At 36.2% G+C, this 21342-nt stretch overlaps 1 protein-coding gene across 4 annotated transcripts in view; it reads right to left on the bottom strand.

The window, feature by feature from the left end:
- The window catches only part of LOC124163261 (major facilitator superfamily domain-containing protein 6), a 55345-nt gene extending 34643 nt beyond the window's left edge, over nt 1–20702 (bottom strand). For all 4 annotated transcript variants that reach the window (XM_046540041.1, XM_046540043.1, XM_046540042.1 and 1 more), the window contains exon 1: nt 20608–20702. In XM_046540041.1, the coding sequence (XP_046395997.1) occupies nt 20608–20649 (42 nt within the window). In that variant the 5' untranslated portion in view covers nt 20650–20702. The remainder of the gene's footprint in view (nt 1–20607) is intronic.
- Nucleotides 20703–21342: the final 640 nt, after the last annotated feature.

Genomic DNA, 21342 nt, shown 5'->3' with positions numbered 1-21342 from the left:
TCGCAGCTTTTGCGTTTTATCTTTATATCTCGGTCTATAACTGAAAGAGATTATAATGGGGAATAGCATCACGAGTAAGTCAATTGTTCTTCAATACCAAAACTAAAATGAGCAATGCCTCGTTATGTCAGTAAAAATTCATCTCCACCTCATTCGGTATCACACTATAAATGAATAACACCATTGCCAAGGTTAAGGTGGTTGATCGTGGTAATCGTCAGGGACGCTTTCCGCCGAGAAGAAGCGAGATACGTTATCCGTATATAAATCCATACAAGCATAACTTAATTAACGGATATTGACTGTAAATATATGATTAATTACCTAATCATTAGAGGTGCATGAAAATCGCAAATGCGATAAATGCGATGTGCGCAAATAAATGCGACATAGATGCGATGACGGGACTTTAATGATATTTTTACGCAAATGTGCCTTTTCGACGGCAAAATTCGTACATTTTGTGCCGAGAGCAGTTTAAATGCTCTGCCGACACTCACCGCTTAAAGCATGTGAGCGACTGGCCAGCTGCTACTTGGCTGGGACTCTACGTGGCCGCGAACTACAAGTGGGCGCGGGCAAGCTACACCTCCGCCACTATATGTCTTATTCCTTAATTTATTATTGCTCTACAACATAATTATTAAAAATATTCTGTATTTTGTCATGTAACTGTGTTTCACTACATTTTATCGTCATCTACCTCATTATGAAAATAAAAAAAGACGTTACAAAATGCGATGAACTGTTATTGATAGTGCGATAAAATAAAAATGAAAGTGCGATTTTCACGTATCTCTACTAATCATATGAAAACGAAAGTTAGGGTTCCTTCACAGCTCGGCGTGGCTTTGACCGCGCGGCCTGCGAGTATATTGGAATTGGAAGTATATTGTAAGCTTAGGTATAATTTTATGCTGAAGTGACTCAAGTGGTAGTTATGAATGCTATTAATTTCATAATTTACCATTGTGTTGAAGTATTGGGAATCACTAGTTCTTTTTCCTAAAAATGAGGAAAATGATAGCCCCAGGTTAGATTACAATCACGGAGGAGCGTACATTAGCATAATAGATGCCCTTAATTGGTATCACAACTTAAATACTGTTTGAGAGCTCGTAGCTGGTGGCTATGATTACAAAAATTCTAATTCCTAGTGTATGAATGTGTCCTTACCATCTGCTCAATTGAAGCTATTTAAAAAACATGGCTGGGCCAAGCTGTTGGAAAAAAATAAATGTTTCAGATAACTTTTCGCGTTATTCATGTTCGCTGAGTCTATGTAATGAGTTATTTTTCGTATATTCCGAGTAAAAAAATAAAATTTACAGGCCACAATAATGCATAGCCAAGTGCCGTCACAATATTCACGACTCTATGATCGCCATGTTTACTTCCAATGCAATTAAAAGTCATGAAGGATTTTTTAAGGAATGAAATCTGCGCAAAAATCCACAAAACAACATACTCATTGCAAGACTGGCTCGAAATCACAAGATGGCATTCTCCCGGGCCGATTTTAAGGAGTCGACGCTTCTCGCTTTTCATTTGTTTACGCAACGCAAAGCCGTGAAGGGCAAACATTCCCGATGGAGCCGATCTGGGAAGGCAACCTTTTTTGACTGGATCAAACGCTGACTGAATCCTATGCGCTTTATTAATCCAGGCGGTAGAGTCAAATGCTTTTGAAGACTCAAACAATGACAAATTATGCCATTGATTCACAGTCATTCAAGGTTTACCCGTTATTTGATTTAACTTCATTAAAAGATACTCTCAATTAGTAACTTTTAAAAATGTTAAGAGGGAAGAAATTGCAAAGCTTTTTCTTTATTCTTGGCGGACAAAGTTCCCGATAATACCTTTCAATTTCTATCTACTGGATATACTTCTGCACACTCCTTAAAATTTGGATATTTGTTCCATAGTTCCGATATTTTCTTTAATTTATATATTTCGAGTGAGGAAATAAAGCTTAAAGGCCACAATAATGCATAGGCAAGTGCCATCACTGCATATGTAATTAAAGGCATTGGTTAACATTGAACTCTGGAAATTATTTAAATTATATAATTAATAAATTGGCTACGTAAAAAGCAGTTAAATCCACAGTTGCACCATAAACTTGCGTTATGCCCGACCCTTGGCTTAGGGCTATGTGTTGCGGACTACGATAATTCCTTTTACCTTTTTAAGCTTATTTTTATGACCTCAATCACCCTCGTCTCCCCGAACGGACAATTGGCCCTGGTTTTTTCATAGATTCCATCAAACACGCCTATCTTTGCCAAAATGTAATCATTTCTACCTTTTGCGGATCGAAAACTGTATCGGATATCACTGTTTTAAATAAATTATTACTCGGAAATGCCACGCTAATCATACTTAAACATAAGGCAAGGAACGCCTTACAAAGGGAGCTATTTGGGATACGTACTCTTCAAAAAAATTTCCCAATGTCTTCATTCATTACTTGCGAGAAGATTCTAGTGTTTTTATGAGTTTTTTTCAGTTTCCTAGAATTATCTAGTTCGCCGCTGTTTATTTTGATACGCTACTGTTTTCGAAGGAAGTTGGACGATACGGATTCATTAATTTTACATCCATTTAATTATTATTCCTTGCATTAAAATTTGATGTGTATTCTCATAGGAGAACCAAGAACAAACACTGCCCACACTTTCTCATTCCCTATTCATACTCAATATAGCATAATTGAGTTGATTTTACTGCTTTTACTTTCAGATTTCTCAAACATTTGACTCTTGCCAAATGTTTATTTAGGATAAAATACAAAGGGTATTCCAGGAAACGGAAGATGAAGGTAAATTCCGGAAGATATATGGTAGGCGTCATACGATGGGTATCAAAGAAGTTGAGTTGTTTACTCGCCGTGAAAATCGTACCAAAGAGATCTATTCCACTTTATGGTAATTTTCAAGGCAATTACTTCAAAGCTGTTACTTTAGTCCGGTAACTTAATGAGAGAGAAGTGAAGAATTATTCCCTATTTTTCATTTATCACCATAAAATCTATCGCTGTACACAATTATATACGCAAACAATTAAACGTCATTCAAGGTTAAACATATTACAGAGTAAGCAATAAAAATATGTGGTACTTTTTCATACAATTTATTTAAGACGACCGGTTTCAACCAAAAAAGAATAATAGCAACCAAATAAACAACAAAATAACTATAAAAATAAAGATTTCTGTACCTGAAGATGTCGCCTCTGCGACGAAACCGGTCGTCTTAAGTAAATTGTGTGAAAATGTACCACATATTTTTATTACTTACAATGGATTTTCACAAAGTTACGCCTGAAACAATCGAGTTTATATTACAGAATATGTACATAAACCCAACGTAACATTTCAAGTAGCCTTGAGAAAGAGGAACGAGTCGAAGCCCGAAACGTCGGCTGCCTTTAATGTTTCTACTCAGTGGCGTAACTGTAGGGAGGATGAGGAGAATCTGAGGAGTATGCAAACTTTTGACTGTGATTATGTTACCTCCCTTGCGTAGGAAGTCAAACATCATATTTACGATGTGTTTTGTCGATGGTATTAACATGAAGACGGCAGATGGAATCAAATATTTGTCAGTTACATTCACTTCAAACCTAGCGTGGGGAACAAAAATAAGAAATACGAGCGTGATGCGCCCGCTCCCAGCGGGCTTCCCCCGCTCTTTTCAATGCAGGTCCACAGAGGGATGGGCGCGTTTCTAATTTTAAAATGCAGAAAAAAAGGCAGGGTCTTATGTACAAATTTAATTGGAATGTTCATGTACAAATTGAGGTCAGAGGACCTCTTTAAACACAACATTGGAAGTGATTACACTGTGATCACTTCCAATGTTACACTGTAATCTGTTAATACTTGTTTAGCGTTTTCCTTGATATTTACAAAAATAGACCGTTGAAACAGCATGAGGTTAGACGCACATGATGGCTCATACTTACGTATCAACAGGAGACTTGCATGTGGAATCAGCCGCATTTTGATAAAAGTTATTTAAAGAATGCGAGATATTGTTATAAATGAACAAATGTATCAGTTTGTGCGCCGTTAACGTCAGGAATATTTACCGTTTTTTTTTAAATTATTTAAAAACCAATTTTAGGAAACAATAGCAATATTTAGGAAGTAAGATATGCCGTTGCATGTTCTCTGATAAATTCTGTGCATTTTGGTACCTCATTTGTAGAGTTTGGTTGCGTATAACTTGAGAAAAAGGTATCTATACAGTAGAAATAAATGGAAGATTTGTAGCTGAGCACTAAAAAAGAAAGTAAGTACCGTTTTGACATAAAAAAACAAGTAAATTTTTTCCAAAAATAATAAATTCACTTGAAAGACCATACTTTACTCTACTTTTCTACATAATTCCCATTACTATTGAGGCATTTATCGTATCTAGGGACCAGCTTTTGTATGCCATCGTCAAAGAAGCTAGCCGCCTGATTAGACAACCGCTGCTTCACGGTCGGTTTCACTTCGTCATTTTTGGCACCCAGCGTGAACACAATTTCCGATGATTTAAACGTTCGGACAAAATTTCGAAAAGAACACTTCTTGAGACAGCAGGAAACTTTTCAGCTAAGGACGAAATCGTGAATCGTCTGTTCTCTTTCACTTCACAGTCCACTTTTTGAATCAGTTCATCGGTAATGACTGAAGGTCTCCCACTTCGTTCCTCGTCATGAATGTTTGTGCGGCCATCTTTAAAGGCCCTAACCCATTTCCGCACCATTCCATCACTCATAATGTTTTCACCATACACTTCACTGATTTGGTGATGAATGTGAAGCACTGGTTGTCTAATCAGGCGGCAAGCTTCTATGACGATGGCGTAAAAAAGCTGGTCCCAAGATACGACAAATGCCTCAATAGTAATGGGAATTATGTAGAAAAGTAGAGTAAAGTATGGCCTTTCAAGTGAATTTATTATTTTTGGAAAAAATTTACTTGTTGTTTTTTATGTCAAAACGGTACTTACTTTAAAAACACGCCTCGTATTGTTCAAGATGTGAGGTTATTAACTTATTGAATTCAATCTTTTCAAGCTATGCACGTTGTCACTGATATCGAAATACTTTACACCGTATTGTGTTTGGAATTTTCGACTGAGAGAGTGGATCACTGCATGCCAATATAGTTTACCCTGGTCATGGCGAACGTTTTTTAAAAATATTTTCACGGAATAATCTAGAAATATTTCTGGTTTACCATCCGATGAAGTGTCTAAGTGACCTTTTTCCGAATAAGGATTTTATTGTCTACCTTAAAATTTAGCGCGGGAAAAGGGCCCGCCATTTTTTGATATAACTGCACTCATTTACTATTAAAAATGTCTGAAATTGGTGCATAGCAAAAATAAAGTATTTTTTTGCAAATCAATAATATTTTTTGTTTCATTAAAATCCTTTCATTAATCCTGTATCAGATAAACTGTTAACATTTGCAAAGAAAATTGATGGCGGGGGTTTCTTTCTAAATGCTGGTCGTGTTCGATTCTCTGCAATTAGGTAACGGGAGAAACCAAAAAGAAATGAATTGCCATTCCTTAATTTCAAGCTATTTGTGCGTATTTCAAAGTTTCATGGAGATATTAAAAACAGCTATTTTGGACTTTAGTTCGGTGATTTTCCATTTGAGACCACTGTGAAGTGTGCATATGTGATATATCGGTTTCACCACAGGCATTCGAGCATAAAATTATCATTATGGGGACATATGATAACAATGACTAAATACGCAAACATGGTATACTTAAATTACATGTTACATACATAACTAGTAAGACTTAACACAATAGGAACACGAAGCAAAAAAGTGTAATAGCTTCAGGGGTATATCGGACGGAGAAAAGACTTCGTAAAAAAAAGATTCAGGTTGACCCAGAAAATGGAATACTGCTTACAAATGGCTACTATGAAAATGCAAAAGCTTTTTAAGAATCCCAAAAGTCATAGCAAATTACGTAAACAAATATGAAAATAAATAACTTTGATCGCATTATCTATAATGCCAGGTCTTTATAAACTTCAAAGGCTTAGTAAAAATCATTCAGGGGATAATGTTCTCATAATGGAATAGATTCAAGCAAGTATAGTTATTTACGGAGGACCCGTATTCATCGTTTGAATCAGTAACAAATATCAGTCAATGAAGAAATCATCAGCAATTGAATAAATTTAGCAAATTATCTATGAATGAAATTTTGAGAGGATGATCAAGCAAGTTACGTAATTATACCATGGTTTTTCTAGGATACGACTCATTCAGCCCAAACCTTTCAATTGTATACGAGAAAAAGTGGCTTTTAGGATTAATATTTTCAAAAACATGTGTTCATTCTCCAATAAAATTTAAGATCAAGTTCTTATAAATGTGCAGATGAAAGAATTTCGAAAAAAATGTCTCTGATGTGATGGATATTATGAACTCTCCGTAGACAACAAAGACTTCGACGAATTTCCAAATCAAAGGGTTATCAAAATTATCAATGCAAAGCTATTTTTTTATTCATATCTTGAATATTTCTCCTTATACAAAAATAAATACATTCTAAGATTATTTGCGCGATGTAATTTTAGACTTATGAGAGCATCAAATATGACTCCCTGTCGTAAAAGGAAACAAAAGTTGGCGTTAAAATTCGCAGGGTCTAGCAGACGATGGCGGCATCTTAATTACAGGAAAGGATGCGTATCCCCCCCTCCTTGGGGGATAACCTTCTTCCCTCAATGCCGTCTCAACCTTCCCTTGGCTGGAAATGCCATGTCCACTAGGCCGGCCCTTATTTTTCAGAATTGCGAAAAGTTATGTTTTCCTGGTCTCAAAATGGTCCAAATGGTGTTCATATTCACGTGTTAAAATTTGGTTACTTTAAAATAACGGCAACCCGTGCCCCAAGGGCCCTAAGTACTAAGGACCCTCAATTGAGTTTTTTGGGGCCAAAAAAGCACTATTTCTATGTAAAACGTAAAAGTAAAGCCCTTTAGGGCCGATTTTCTGTTTGTTTTAACCTATCTCTAAGCGTTTAGGAGATATCGTCCGCCGTAATGCAATCTCCCCCCTAGGGCGCCACCCCGCACCGCGGCACCGCTGAGGTATGTCCCGCACCACTTACTGGAGACTTCCCCTCAACCCCCTCCCCTCCCTCGGCAAAGACTTTGCTCCTGTTGACAAGATTTACATGCTAGTGTTACAGTATTGAATAGGTTGTTCCTCTTGTGTCATGATTAATGTCGTTAAAGCCTATAATGTCAATTAACCCTTCAACGCCGTCCTATGTACTGGGTACCGACCCACAGTGGGCGGAAATCGAGAAAAGCTGGCCAAAACCCCAATTTTTCACTATTTTTTTAAAATCCAAAAGTAGTGTAGTATTGTTCTGGAATATCTATTCTTCCAAATACGTTAACTTTTTAAAATTTATTTATGCTCTTTATGTGTGTAATATCCTTCAAAAGGTGATAAAAAAATCGCGAAGTTCCAAATCTATTTTTTTTAAAAAAATCTCTTTGTTTGTTGCCCTGGTGTGTGAACAAAACATAAATATTGTTCTATTGGCGAATACACAACGATAATGTATATCTTTTAGATACTATAACGCTATTCATCGTGGAAAACAACACGTTCCGAATGACCATAATATATTAATTAAAAATTAACTGTTTTTCGTTTAAATTTTAAATAAATCAGAGATAAACTTAGTTATCTCCGCTTATCTCCGCGGAGATATTATCATCAACAGTTAGAGCGAGGTTTATTCTATGTAACGGAACGATAAAATCCTGCGCATACTTGCAACTTTTCCACTTTTGTTGAATAATGTAAAATAACGCACGGCGCGTAGCGGAGCGGCGTCGCAGCGCTCGGGACAGAGGGTGTTCTGATTGTCTAATTCTTTGGAAAACTAGGATTGTAATCACACTTGCTGTTCATTTTGTATTTTCCACATATTCCCTTTATTCCTTTTAGGGCTATTCCCAGCTCCTGTGTTTCAATCCTTTCCTAGAACTCCGCAGTGTTCAAACTTTGCCCGCGGTTCACCAAGACGGCAATAAATAACCTTTATCACTGTCCCTTACCGTCTTTTGTCTACAGTGGCAACTGGTTCCTGCATGCAAAAAATTTTAGGGGCACGTGCGAGGAGTATCGGTCATAAACTGACTTTTCCTAAAATTATTTCCTTAATATTAGTTACTCGTGGAGGAAGACCATTGACGCCTTTTGAGAGAGCAAGTGATAGGTCCAAAAGAAGGAAAACTGAAGAATGTGAGAAGCAGCGCTTCAAAAGAGGAATTATGTGTGGCAACTTCAATGCAGTTACGTACCATAGGAGATGATGCTGCAGAAAAAATTTTAAATTAGCAACAACAATTACACCAACCAGGACCAAGAGAATACTTGACAAATGGAGAAGGAAAGAAATAGCTCAAACAGAATTATCGGGGGAAGAGGTCCCTTATTGTAGCGGGCCATCTGACAACGGCGCAGTATATATTAATTCGTGTAACGGCGAGAAATCATGGCCACAAAACATACCCAGGTTACGACCAAATCAGTTTGGCAAAAAAGTGCAGCATATCCTGAGGGAATATCTATTTCTGAGGTAAAATGTGAAGTTAACTTGCAGTCTCCATTAAATCACACAGCCTTAAGGATAATATCTTCACTTAAGTTTTTAATGAAAGACTGCCCCAGCAACCCATCCTAATTTGCAAATGGGGTTTTGGCGGAAGTTCTGGCCTTTCCCAGCACAAGCACACATGTGAGAAACCTAATGTAAGATACGAAAGCTAGTTCGCGACCTCTCTTGTACCACTTCACTTGTTAGACACTACATCAGGTAAGCACATTTGGAAATAGTAGTATTAGCACCACGCAACGTTCTCATTCTGAAACGTAAATGTTAGAGTTTTTTGATACAGGTAAATCTTTATGGTCTAATCCTCGCCCATCCTCGACCAGACTTTGTAGACCAATAACTATTCAATGGATCCGAGTAACGAGAGAGGTTTCCGTGGAAGAAGAAATGTATATTAATGAGCAGATAAAGAATCTTTGACCAATTCAGATCGACAATATTTTTGTGACTTTAATATTTTTGCTTATAGTGATTGATGGAAAGATATGGCATATAAAGCAAATAATAATAACTAGTTTTTATCAATTTTTTTAGTTTTCAATTTATATCTAAATTCTTTCATGGCTTGGTTTTGTAGGTATGCGATGCATTGTCAGAAACGAGCAGCATGAAATGCTATCTGTTAGCTGCAAATAAATGAAGCTGTATTAACAAAATATTGTTGTTCCACGGCCAAAATTTATGTCAAAATTTATTCGGGTTTTATATGCCGCCTAATGTGCATTAAGTTTTGATTCATGATGCGGCAGTTATTAAGGACGCAATTATTCGTATTGGCCAGCTATCCGAGGAGGCCTTGGAAGCAAGGAATAAAGATATTCGACGATTTAGAGAGCTTCACTCAGGAAAAATATACAGACTAGCCAATAATCACGACCTTTTTCACGGAATACTTCTTACATCCGACCCATACATTCCATCTAAACCAAAAGCTGGTAAAAATACAAAGAAGAAGGTATCTGACCAAGTCAGAAAACTTCTTTTGACGGAAGAAATTGATTGAAATGCTAAAGAGGAAGATTCTGGATCATATCTAGATTTTGAATTTTCATATACCTTCTTGATGTTTTCATCGTTCATATTATATTTATTTCATACATAAAAATAAAAACTCAAAATAATAATGCGTTTAATAACTTTAATCCTCCCCATTCTATGTAAATAGAACTAAGCTCATCCTCGAATCTTTAAGAGTTTACTATATTGTTTGCATAAGAAAGTTATTAAACTTCTAATTCGTATTGCAAATAGAAGACTCATAAAGTCAATATCAAAATATTAAACTGATAGAAAAATATTTAGGGTAGATTTCCAGAAATTAGACCAACCTATCGGATGACGCAAAAACGGCCTCTCCGCCATTTTGTTTTCAGAGCGTCTTCTTGTAGAGATGGTGTCCTAAGAACACTAAAATTGGATTCCTCAGATCAAAAACATCTAGAATCACCACTAATTAGCCATAAATTAGAAAAAAATTCTTCCACAGAGGTTTTGGCCAGCTTTTTTCGATTTCCGCCCACTGTGCGACCCCTCAAACCTTGATTTTTTGCCGCCAAACGGCCGCGAACCATTCCAGCAGGCTTTGTTCCAAAGTGATTTTTATGTACAAAATATTATAAGCATGTGATAGAAATGTGTCTATGAATAATAAAGGAATGAAGGGATTGAGCAGGGCTTCCAGGGCTCCAACATTAGATAGAAATATTCAAGGAAGAAGAAACAAGGCAGTCAGTTCACGGATGTAGATCACTGTGGATAGATAGAGATAGTTCTTGTGTATAGTGTGCAAAGGATAGGAAGAGCTAAGTTTTTTAGGATGTAAGGAGAAAAGTGGTGAAATAAATACTTTATCATGAACGTGACGTTCATTTTAAGAATAGACCAGCAAGGAAAGGCATGTCATCAAGACTAAATCCAGGCATTGAATTGGTTGGAAAAGAAAGTGAAGAAATACTTGGCTCAAATTTACCGACAGTGAGAGAAATACTGTGTGTTTTCTCTATCACCTAATGGGTTCGAAATTTGTAAGACTTTGTGCGAGAAAAACCGTGAGAAATGAGTCTCATCCATAGTATAAAACTAGAATTCCTGTTGTTACGGAAAATAAGGCGATTGAAAAGTTATAAAAATGACGCAAAGAATGGATGAACGTGCAACGGCATAAAGAGAGCGCGAATTACAGTGGATATGAAGAGAAGAGAATCTTTCGTAACAAAACTTGATGATTTGCTTGACATTGCAAGGAGAGGTACCATTGCATTTTTGACGCACGAGGAGGAAAGTGCAGTTAATCTTTCGGATAAATGTGCTTGGTCTGAAGAAATAAAGTTCTTACGCAAATAAAGAGGAGAACGAAATGCAGTTATTGGTTGAATAGATTTCAATATATTCAAGAAGAAATGAAAAGATGTGGTTCTCCGCTCCTTTTGTTGCACTAGCTCCCATCAGTGACCCGTAGTTCCTACAAAGACTTGTTAATTACGAAAGTGTTAACCTAGACATAGCGAAAGCAGCACAAAAGAGGTTTTCAAACCACTTGTGGTACATGAGTGAGGAGTTGGTAGGCCTGTCATTCTTTGACGGATCCATTTCTAGGTGTGAAAAAAAACGTGATACGCCGTATGTGGTCTTGTGTAGGAAAATATGATCCACCGAAGAAGGCATTCTATAAACGTAAGGGACATGACTAAGGTATCTATACCAAATTTTGTGACCACTAATTCGAGAAAGCTATTTAATGAATCGTAAATATGCATTGCATTCTTTGATGTGAGCATACGAGAATGGGATGAACATACAAGAACGATTTGCAAATTATTCGGGGTCATCAAGTGGGAATTGATTGTGTAGCGAGAGGAGCGAAACTAATCCAAGATTTTTGGGCAGTCACGTTGAAGGAAGAGAGCTTTCAAAATTTATTACTAAGAGTGACTTTTCATCGCAATATAATCCTAACGTGCGGAAAGGCACTTTCATTGACAAATGTAGGATGTCAGTGAAAAATTAGAAATACAGTAAAAATCTATTTTATTTTGGTTAATGTACCGAAATTCATGGACAGAGTGAAAATAAATTGATCTCTTGGATTGGAAGTATTGTTATGGCAATTAAATTCTTTCTAAGGTAAGAACATTTCTTCAGAGGCTAGATCTTGACATCAGGAGCAAAGTCTTTGCCGAGGGAGGGGAGGGGGTTGAGGGGAAGTCTCTAGTAAGTGGTGCGGGACATACCTCAGCGGTGCCGCGGTGCGGGGTGGCGCCCTAGGGGGGAGATTGCATTACGGCGGACGATATCTCCTAAACGCTTAGAGATAGGTTAAAACAAACAGAAAATCGGCCCTAAAGGGCTTTACTTTTACGTTTTACATAGAAATAGTGCTTTTTTGGCCCCAAAAAACTCAATTGAGGGTCCTTAGTACTTAGGGCCCTTGGGGCACGGGTTGCCGTTATTTTAAAGTAACCAAATTTTAACACGTGAATATGAACACCATTTGGACCATTTTGAGACCAGGAAAACATAACTTTTCGCAATTCTGAAAAATAAGGGCCGGCCTAATGTCCACGTAACGATCGCTACAATTACAGAATTTGAATAAGGTCTGAGGTTTTTCCATCACCGAAAAATTAAATTGGCCTGCCTTTACGGTGGAAGGAATATTAGGATGGGGCGCAACATTATATGGCTCTTCAAATGCTAAATATAATTTTTTATTCCTTCCATTGGAATTTTACTACAGGATGAACGAGTATCAGATCTGGGTTTGGGGAAGATATATATCGTCCTGACGATGAAAATTATGCTATGTTCTCCCTAACGAAGGGGTCATTTATCCCTCATCTCTAAAAAAATAGCATATGAGAAAACACTGCCTTCCTCTGGTATTTGTTACCATATCAATCGATATTAGAAGCTAAGGTAATACAGCTAAACCTGTATTAAGTAACCAGCGATGACTCCTATGAAAAATTGCCGTTATGAGTGGCAATCTTTAGGCAGGGGTCCGGATACGTGGGTTCGTCGAATATACATAATTTAAAATGTCTGGGAGGCTAGACAGAAAAAAGGAGAATTTCACTGAGCTCAGGAATCGTTTAAAGTAGTAAGAACAACTTTTTAAAAATATTAGTACCAATTCCCCAGAAAGTTCCAATCAATAATAATTTAATTCGATATTTTCCACTCCTATTCATAAAATTATATTCGTCGTACCGGAAATGAAAATGTCTAGATAGGTAAATAAACCAGACTTATTTGCGAAAATGGTATGCAGAAGTTACAAATGAAGTTATTTTTGTCTTCAATGTCTTTAATATGAAACTATTTCTTTCGCTCAATCGGGGGAAAATTTCCTTCAAAGTGGTGAACGTTGGTCGTAGTGAGGGTTGATCTTTGAATAGGGATATTAAATACCATGTACCTACTGGGACAATCTTTTCTATGGAACCCTAGTCTCTAAGAGGGAAGATCGCTTAATATAAACGGTTGGTAAGAGAGATATTACAGTATCTTCCGATCCAAAAATATTTATAGCAATTTATAATATGCATTGAAGATGGCTCAGCACATATAGGACTTTCTTGACGCTTCATGAGTGAAACGATATCAACCTATTTCCGCTCAGAAAACCCTCTGCAAGCGATTTTGAAGATATTTAGGCACATTGCTCCTTGGGTCGCTTTTAGTAATCTAGTGAAATATTATGGTGATGCATCCACTTGTTCCTTCGGAATAACCCGTAGTGATATGGCTACACTTGGTGGTAACGAGGTCAGAATCTAATATTGTTCAATGTCCACCTGTGACCTTGATGGAAAGGATGAATTTTCAGGGAAAGCATATTTTTTGGAAGAAGGGAAGCTAACATAATACGTAAAATGCCATTTCCAGTTTACTTCTATGATACTTGAATTTTATTTACATACCGTAGGCATCCACATTGAATTTCCGTTTCGCACCAGTGTCATTCCGTCAGTGAGCTTATTTCGATCAGCTTCAAAAATAAACTAATAAGTGGATTAAGTTATCGCAAGCTTCAAAAACATATTTGTGGCAATTAGACGGAAAAAAGAAGGGCGGGTTTTCTTCGAGAGCGTCATTTACTTAGTATTATAGAATGCAGTCATATGGCTTTGTCAGATTGGCTGAAATAGGTTAAATTCGCAAAAAAGAGCTTAAAATAATTGACGCATGTACTATCTGAGAATCATAACGTTTTCCCTGCATTTACCGAACTTTAAAATTAAAGTTTAGCGAGTTATTTTCCGAGAATCTTGTAACCCCTAATTCATACGATAGACCAACAAATGCGAAGTAGATATAAAATAAAACTTATGGTGTGCCAAAACCTGCGTCGGTTGACTACTTTTTAAGATTGATGTCAAGCTAAGTTCACTGTATAGTTCAAACAGTAGAGGTATTTATTTTTTTAAATAAGGAAAATTCTCCTTTTTAAAATAGGAATAATGGATGTATCACTTAAAGAAATAGCTCTGGGATATTGGAAGCCAAGGAAGAGAATGTTTTAGGTAGGAAAGCTTTCACTTCGGCTGCTAATCAAGGGTATCGTGGATAAACCATAGAACGACGATACACTGGAGCAAATAATACCTGTATGGAGAGAGAGAGAGGGGGAAGAAGGGAGGGTGTATAATACCTGAAGGGATAAAAAAAAAGATTCTCATGCTTGTGACGGCACTCTTCATGATGAAACGGAACACCATGACGACAACAGTGGGCAGGTCTTTATCGGAATACGTTTGAACTTTCTCTCTCAATCAACCGTATTTCGTATTTTTTTTACAATGAATTGCTCGTCTAAAGCTTACCCAATCATCTGGTACTACTCAGGGTGTACTAGGTAAACCATGGTCAACATTTTTCTGTGCCTCAAACACGAACATTTTACGATCAGTCTTCGTTGAGAATATACCAAACTTAAATCAAATTAATTGAAACACTGCTTATGAAAGATCTCTAGGTTTTTCTAAAATTACGAAAAGGATGGTTATTTTCAATGAACGTTATGGAAAGTGTTTATACATATATACATAGATAAATATTTCAGAATGCGGGATTTTCTAATTTTCCATGTATCTAAATAGCCAGGTATTTGTAGTGTAAGGGATTCAATAATGAATAATAATATTTATTTCATTTGCTGATTTTTTAAATGTTTTTTCCTTTCATATACTTCATAAATAAATCACAAGCGTTGTTAACGCTTCAAATTTATACTATACGAACTGTTCTATTTTTGCTGCATCGGCCAGAAAATTACCATATAATATTCAAGGTAGCAACTAAACACTGGTAATTGTATCACAAAGAGGCAAGCCTTTCTTATTTGTGACGCTCAAATGTTAAAGAATGTAACGTTTACTAAAAGAATGTCACGTTAAACCTAGTAGAATAGATATTATTATTACATTTATTACTGAGAGGAGTCTGCATTATATACCCTGAAAATATCGTGAAGTTGACGTAAGTTTTAAGTGAGTAATTTGTCCCTTAAAAAAGACCGGTGAAGCGGAAGAGTTTAGTTCTCTTAATATAAGGGTAGTCTGGGACTATGGCTACCACGATACAAAAGCACTATTTTCCATTCGATAGCCGAAGATGAGCAACTAGGTCAAATAAAAAAATGCCGTTTTCATCCAAAATATGTTGCTCCAGTCTGCAAGGAGCGTAGAGCACATGATGGATAGGCCTGGGGACAGAGGAGCCTAGAAGCACAACGTTTGTTGCGCTGTGGAGAAAAACGTTTTGGGATAGTTGAAATATGGGTCAAATTATATTCACTGGATTCTGGGGAGAGAGGAAGATAATCCTGTCTATAAAAGTTGAAGGTGAGGAAACTAAATCAATTCAGCCGAAAAATACAACTACTAAAACAGAAGCTGACAAGTTGCGAAGTTTGTTAGACGAAGTAGTCATTAAAAATAGCAATAAGTATGAAGGAGTGAGAGGGGAAATTCCGTTTGTGACGGAATGGCCTTTAGAGAATAATACGCAATAGGATTTTTCGATAAAATTGTAAATTACAAACAATTGCAAAACTTCCAACTGTGAATGATCAAATAACATTTATAAAGATGATGCCCATATACAGAGACAGAATTAATTACTGAAATACCTTCTAATTATGCCCAAAATTACCATATGACGGAATTACTGAAAGGTCAACCCCCAAAGTGTAATGATTTCAAACTTCTTCAAAACTCTGTGAATCGAATTATGATTTGAAAACCTCTAATAATGCTCTGGATAATGTTTCAACTACTGATTTCATGAATTTAATCCTTTTGCTGTTGATTTATCTAGATAAAATATTTACTGCTAAAATTTTAATTTGAGAGAAGTTGGAATTTTCCTGGAAACGCCCAAATACAACTATTCGCATAAAACTTGATTTCATACGTGGTTTCGGAATTTGTGGGCAAGTAAGTTTAAATCTCACTATTCGGTGATGCAGAAAAGTAAAAAAATCCAAATTCATCACAATTGACTCCAAACCTTTAAAATTCGTGCCTGATTTTTTAACCTGACCTATCTTGCATGTGCTTGAATTCCAGCCCAGGTGGCAGGCTATCAGCTTCCACTATCTTCTTTTAAGAGCATCAGTTTAGCCTCGCTTGTCTACCTGGGTTGGCATCAATGAATTTCCGAATGCATTTTTCCAAGGGACTGACGCTAATATGGAGTCTGTAAGGCAAATGAGGCAAAAAAGACGCGGCTTCGTTTAAAAAAAAAGGAATAAGGTTACCGGGTGGCTATTTTTTTTCTCCTGTGAAAAATTCGTTCGTACCGATTTACAGCTCTAGAGATTATAAAATTGATATCCAAAGCCTCGAGAAATGACAAAATGTGTTTGAAATTAACGCATAAGAAATAAAGGCGCATAGATAAAGGAAGAAGCATTTTCAGGGCTCGATTTGATGATTTGGAAAAAATTCAATTATGAGCAAGTTAACATATGCGTAAAATACTTACATAAACTTGAAACAATTCCGATACTTTTTTAAATGCATTATAAACGGGTGGAAGTCCCTTTGGATGAAAATAAAACATATGCTATATTTTCCGGAATCCATTTCGCAACTTGATCATACTTCAAGAGTTTTCGGCATTCCGTTCTATTTGTCAAACAAAAACCATGAGATTTACGAATGTTACCCAAAACTTTCCCAAGTTTGCATACAAATGAGAGTCAGCATCAGCTCGAAGCTCGCGAAGATTCAAGCGAGACAGTTAATGCTGTCGACGTCAGCAATGGACTCTATATGAATGCAAAGCCAGGCATGCAACATTGTGAAAGCTGAAAATCTGAAAACAAAACACAAAAATATCTAAAAACAATAGTCTGAATATGCGATGACCGCGCATGGATTGGATGTAAGCACAATATTTATATTGGATGGTTAAAAGATAATGCAGTTACTAATCTTTGAATATATTTGGTTATTCGTTAATGCCTTATAATTTAAAGTGGCAACGTTGCATGGGCATACTCAGCGAGGGGCAGGAAGGGGCAGCTGCCCCCCCTAGAAGCAAAACTCGCAAAAAGCTTTAAGGAAAATAATATTTTTTCAAGCAAATAATATTAAAAACTAATACAGAGCTGTCACAGTTTCCTTAAAATGTTCATTTCATTCACTTTTTCCGTACTTAAATCTTAACTATGACTTGAACAATCATGGCTTCCCCCCCCCCCTAGTTTTGATCTTGGGTACGACCTTGCTACGTTGAGTGAATGAAATGAGTCAATATTAAGCTGCCGTTTCTTGCTAGGAAGTAAATAATTACTCAAATATTTGATATTGCTTATAATTTTAAATATCATGAAATTAATTCGCTACATGGGGAATCTCCTTAAGATATAATAGCTGCTACTTAGAATTAGTTTTAGTAATTTTCGCGAAAATTAAAACACATGCTTCTCAAACTTCTTCCACTGATGGTAAAAAAAAATAGGGTATTGAATTTGGAAAACTCCATTATTACACAGTCGATTATGGAAATTTCTGTGTTTAAGTTTTAGTTAAACTTTGATTAAAACGAAACTAAGACTATCATTGTGATAAAAATAGATATGAAATTTTAATACCATAAGAATCGCGGTTGATTAACAGTAGATACTTCACATACCCATATGTCTTTGGTAACTATCAAATGAATGCTATTAGTGGCGTACTGCCAGGTTAGTTGGATAAAAATGGCGTTACAGCCGGCTAATTAATCTTGAAATGTATTATGAAAAAACGTAAAAGGAATCGATTACTCATTCAGTTTTGAAGAAAAAAATCATGATAAATACGAAAAAAAACATCATAATTGATTTCTTTAAGACCTCATAGGAAATAACCTAAAAACGTTTTTAAGCATGAACTTATATTACGTAAATCCATTGAATAAGCTTTTATATGGATATTTACCTGTATGATATTTAAAAAAGAAATAAATCCTATCCTTCTGACGATAATAAGGTGATGGCGATGAGAAGTTTATCACCAAAATTAAATGAAGTTGGCTGTAAGACGAGAATGTGAATGATTGTACACATTCTGATCTCATCTACGAAAGCAATACTTATTTAACAAAAACACGAAAAATCATTTAATTGCCTTGTTCATTCACGATAAACGGTGAAAAAATCATGTACGATATATAGGCGAATTTACCTGTTATGTTACCCGCAGAAATAGAGGAAACGCGAAGGGAATAGCCGTTAAAGGAGGCCAGTATTGCATGAAATCATCAGCCGTTGGAGTATTAACTAAATGGCAATTCATTTGGAGATGTAAAATACGCCAACATTGTATTTTTCACAGTTTCATAATTACTTTTTACTTATTTATATATTAAAAACTGTAGAAGCCTGGTAAATATAATTTATAAATTTAATGCTTATAATTCCAAGTTGGTGTATTTTCCACATAACCACAGCGTCATTTTCACATAAATAATGCATTTCAAAAACGATTTCTCAGTAAATAAACCAAATGCTTACGGAGCGATAGTTTACACTTTCTTCATTAAAGCTGTTTACTGGGTTATTAGTTATACACAAAGGGTTTAAGGTGAAAATGGTATTTCAGCAGATAGGTATAGTAACAAATCATTTCTTTTGAACCCCTTAATCATTGGAAACCATGTAATTATAAATAAATGATTGTAGCATTGGAGACAGGCATTAATTCATTTTCATCTTAAGGACACGATTTTTATCCTGCGAGCAGATATATAAAGAAAATGACATTCACATGATTTTAAGGTAAAGTCCTTGAAGCATCAAATAGTACTATCAAGAGTTATATTCAAACCTTCTCTCCCTTTTTCCTTCGCTATAAAAACTATTTTACTAATGAGGCATTGAAAAAAGAGATAAACCATATCGTTTACATGATCCATGCTTTAAAATATTCGATTCCCTCTGTCTCTAACTTAAAACTAGTATTTTCTATCTCCAAAATACCATTTTCAAGACAGAAAAGTATTTTTCACATATTTCTATGTCAGATAACGTCACGCACGCAATCAAGGTGCTTACAGCCATGCTAATAGCAATTATTGATAGTTGCATTTACATATTTAAAAGAGGCTAATGAGGAAAAGAGAAAATTGCACCAAAACACGCATAGGGCAGGGCCGACATCCCAATCTATAGTTAGATATGACTATGGGTATCACTAAAGATGAGGTATCACTCAAGTTTCAATAAAACGAAATAATCTTTGTGTAAGCGCATGAAAATGCCCTCTTGTGGTATTTATCTGCTTTTACGTTTTTAAACTATACAAATTCTGGACAGCTGACGATAACAGGGTATATTTTTTATTGCCATAGTTTAACAAAGTGCTTTGTTATCATACATAAAGCATTGCTAAACTTGTTTGTACTTTAAATTACATAAAAAAGATATTATCGATTTATTTTATTATTTGGGTCCATTCCTACGGGGAAAATGTGCAGAAAAAGGGAGAATAGTTAATTGGTTTTTCTTGTAATTATATTATTTTCCTATTCTAATATTCTATTCTATGATGCCAACAAAAAGCCGTTAGAAACCAATTGAAATAATCGATTTCTCCAAAGATTCTTCCTCTCTTCATCCAATGGCCTCAACTCTTTCAAGGAACAGATGCAGCTATTTTAAATAAGGATAAAATTGACACTGAAAAAAAGTCAGTGAAAATACTGTAGGCACTCCCCTATGAGTGTGCGCATCTCACATTCAAAATATCTATCGCCTCTTCAAGTCTTATACTACATCATAACTAATTTTTATAACGAGATATTTTTTTCTGTCATGCGTAGAAGTTACTTGGGAAGCTACTTATCAATACTTGTAAAATATTTTGAATTTATACTTAGATTTTTGAAATAAATTTTGTCAACTGTTTTCATGACAAAAATGTGGCACTCTTGTTTTAAGCCTTGAGTCTTGTTTCCAAATTCTGGCGATCCCTATGAAAAGGCCGTGACTTTCGACTCGATCAAGATGGTATTGAATGGTATTAGGAAGAGGCAACCGACAGCTGAGGTCATTTGCGCCAAGAGGGAAGAATAAGGAAGATAGGGTAGAGAGAAACTCGGCGTCGGCATCTTATCTTAATAAAAGGCGCCAAGGCGACCACGGCTTAACATCCCATCCGACGGACGGAGCATTGCGCTTGAAATGTTCTCCAAACAACGTTCAAGCAGGGATCGGCCAGTCTCTGAAAATTCTCTTCCACCGTCAAGTTTTTAACCCGTGCCCATGGGGTGGGAAGCTTGCACTTCAGTCACCCCACGAAACCGATCCCCTGAATCGAGTAAGAGAAATGTTTCCTAAGTGTATGTAGTCAGATTGAGTTTATTTTGACGGCTTACCGCGTGATATCGTGCAAATCGTGTGTCTGACGATATTTTGTATTAACAGTAGGTAATTATATGATTGTCATACCTGTTGGCCCATAGGGCGAGCATTATATTGGCCGTATTCCATCTTGGACGGTCCGAGAAGTGCTGAATGTACTGTGAAAGTTGCTCCGCCGCTCAGTGACCTGTTGGAAATGAAAATAATGGAAATGCATTAGCAGCGAGAAATTGATAATAAAACTTTATTTTCATATATTTTTATATCAATAGCGTCAGTACAAAGTAATTAATTACGCTGAATCATTAAAACGTGTATAGTGCATAATTTTCAAAATGGCATGCTTCGGTCACATCGATCATGTAAACAGTAGATGCGTTGCTAAGACAAAATATTGTCTCAACGGTAAAACTTTTTCATGAGGAGCTTGTTCTGGACCGCTAGCGTCACACGTTTCATGAGTCGCGCTTCGCATGCCCAATCCTAAAAAGCTAGCTGAAAATCGTATCCTGAGAAGGCTCCTCAGGAAAAAATACGAGCAATATTAAGCGCGATGTCAGCGGTCCGGGATGATGTGGGGTCCAACTGCCTCAAATGCCTCAGGGATGAGGTGGAAGCTTTTGTTCGAATAAAAGTTTGCGATGTATTCGAATATCTTACCCGCGCGGAAACCCGGGAAAATTTTAAATATGTAACTTTGATGGTTTGAAGCGTAACTTTGTGAAAGCGATTCATAATGAAAATGAAAAAGAAGAAGCTTTGAAATGATGAAATTTCATGTGAAAGCACAAGGTTTTTTCTTTTTCAAATATGTATTCAACT

Source organism: Ischnura elegans, chromosome 8 (genome assembly GCF_921293095.1).
Source record: "Ischnura elegans chromosome 8, ioIscEleg1.1, whole genome shotgun sequence".
Lineage (NCBI taxonomy): Eukaryota > Metazoa > Arthropoda > Insecta > Odonata > Coenagrionidae > Ischnura > Ischnura elegans.
Note: the sequence above shows the minus strand (reverse complement) of the source record. Positions and strands in the feature narration are given on the sequence as shown.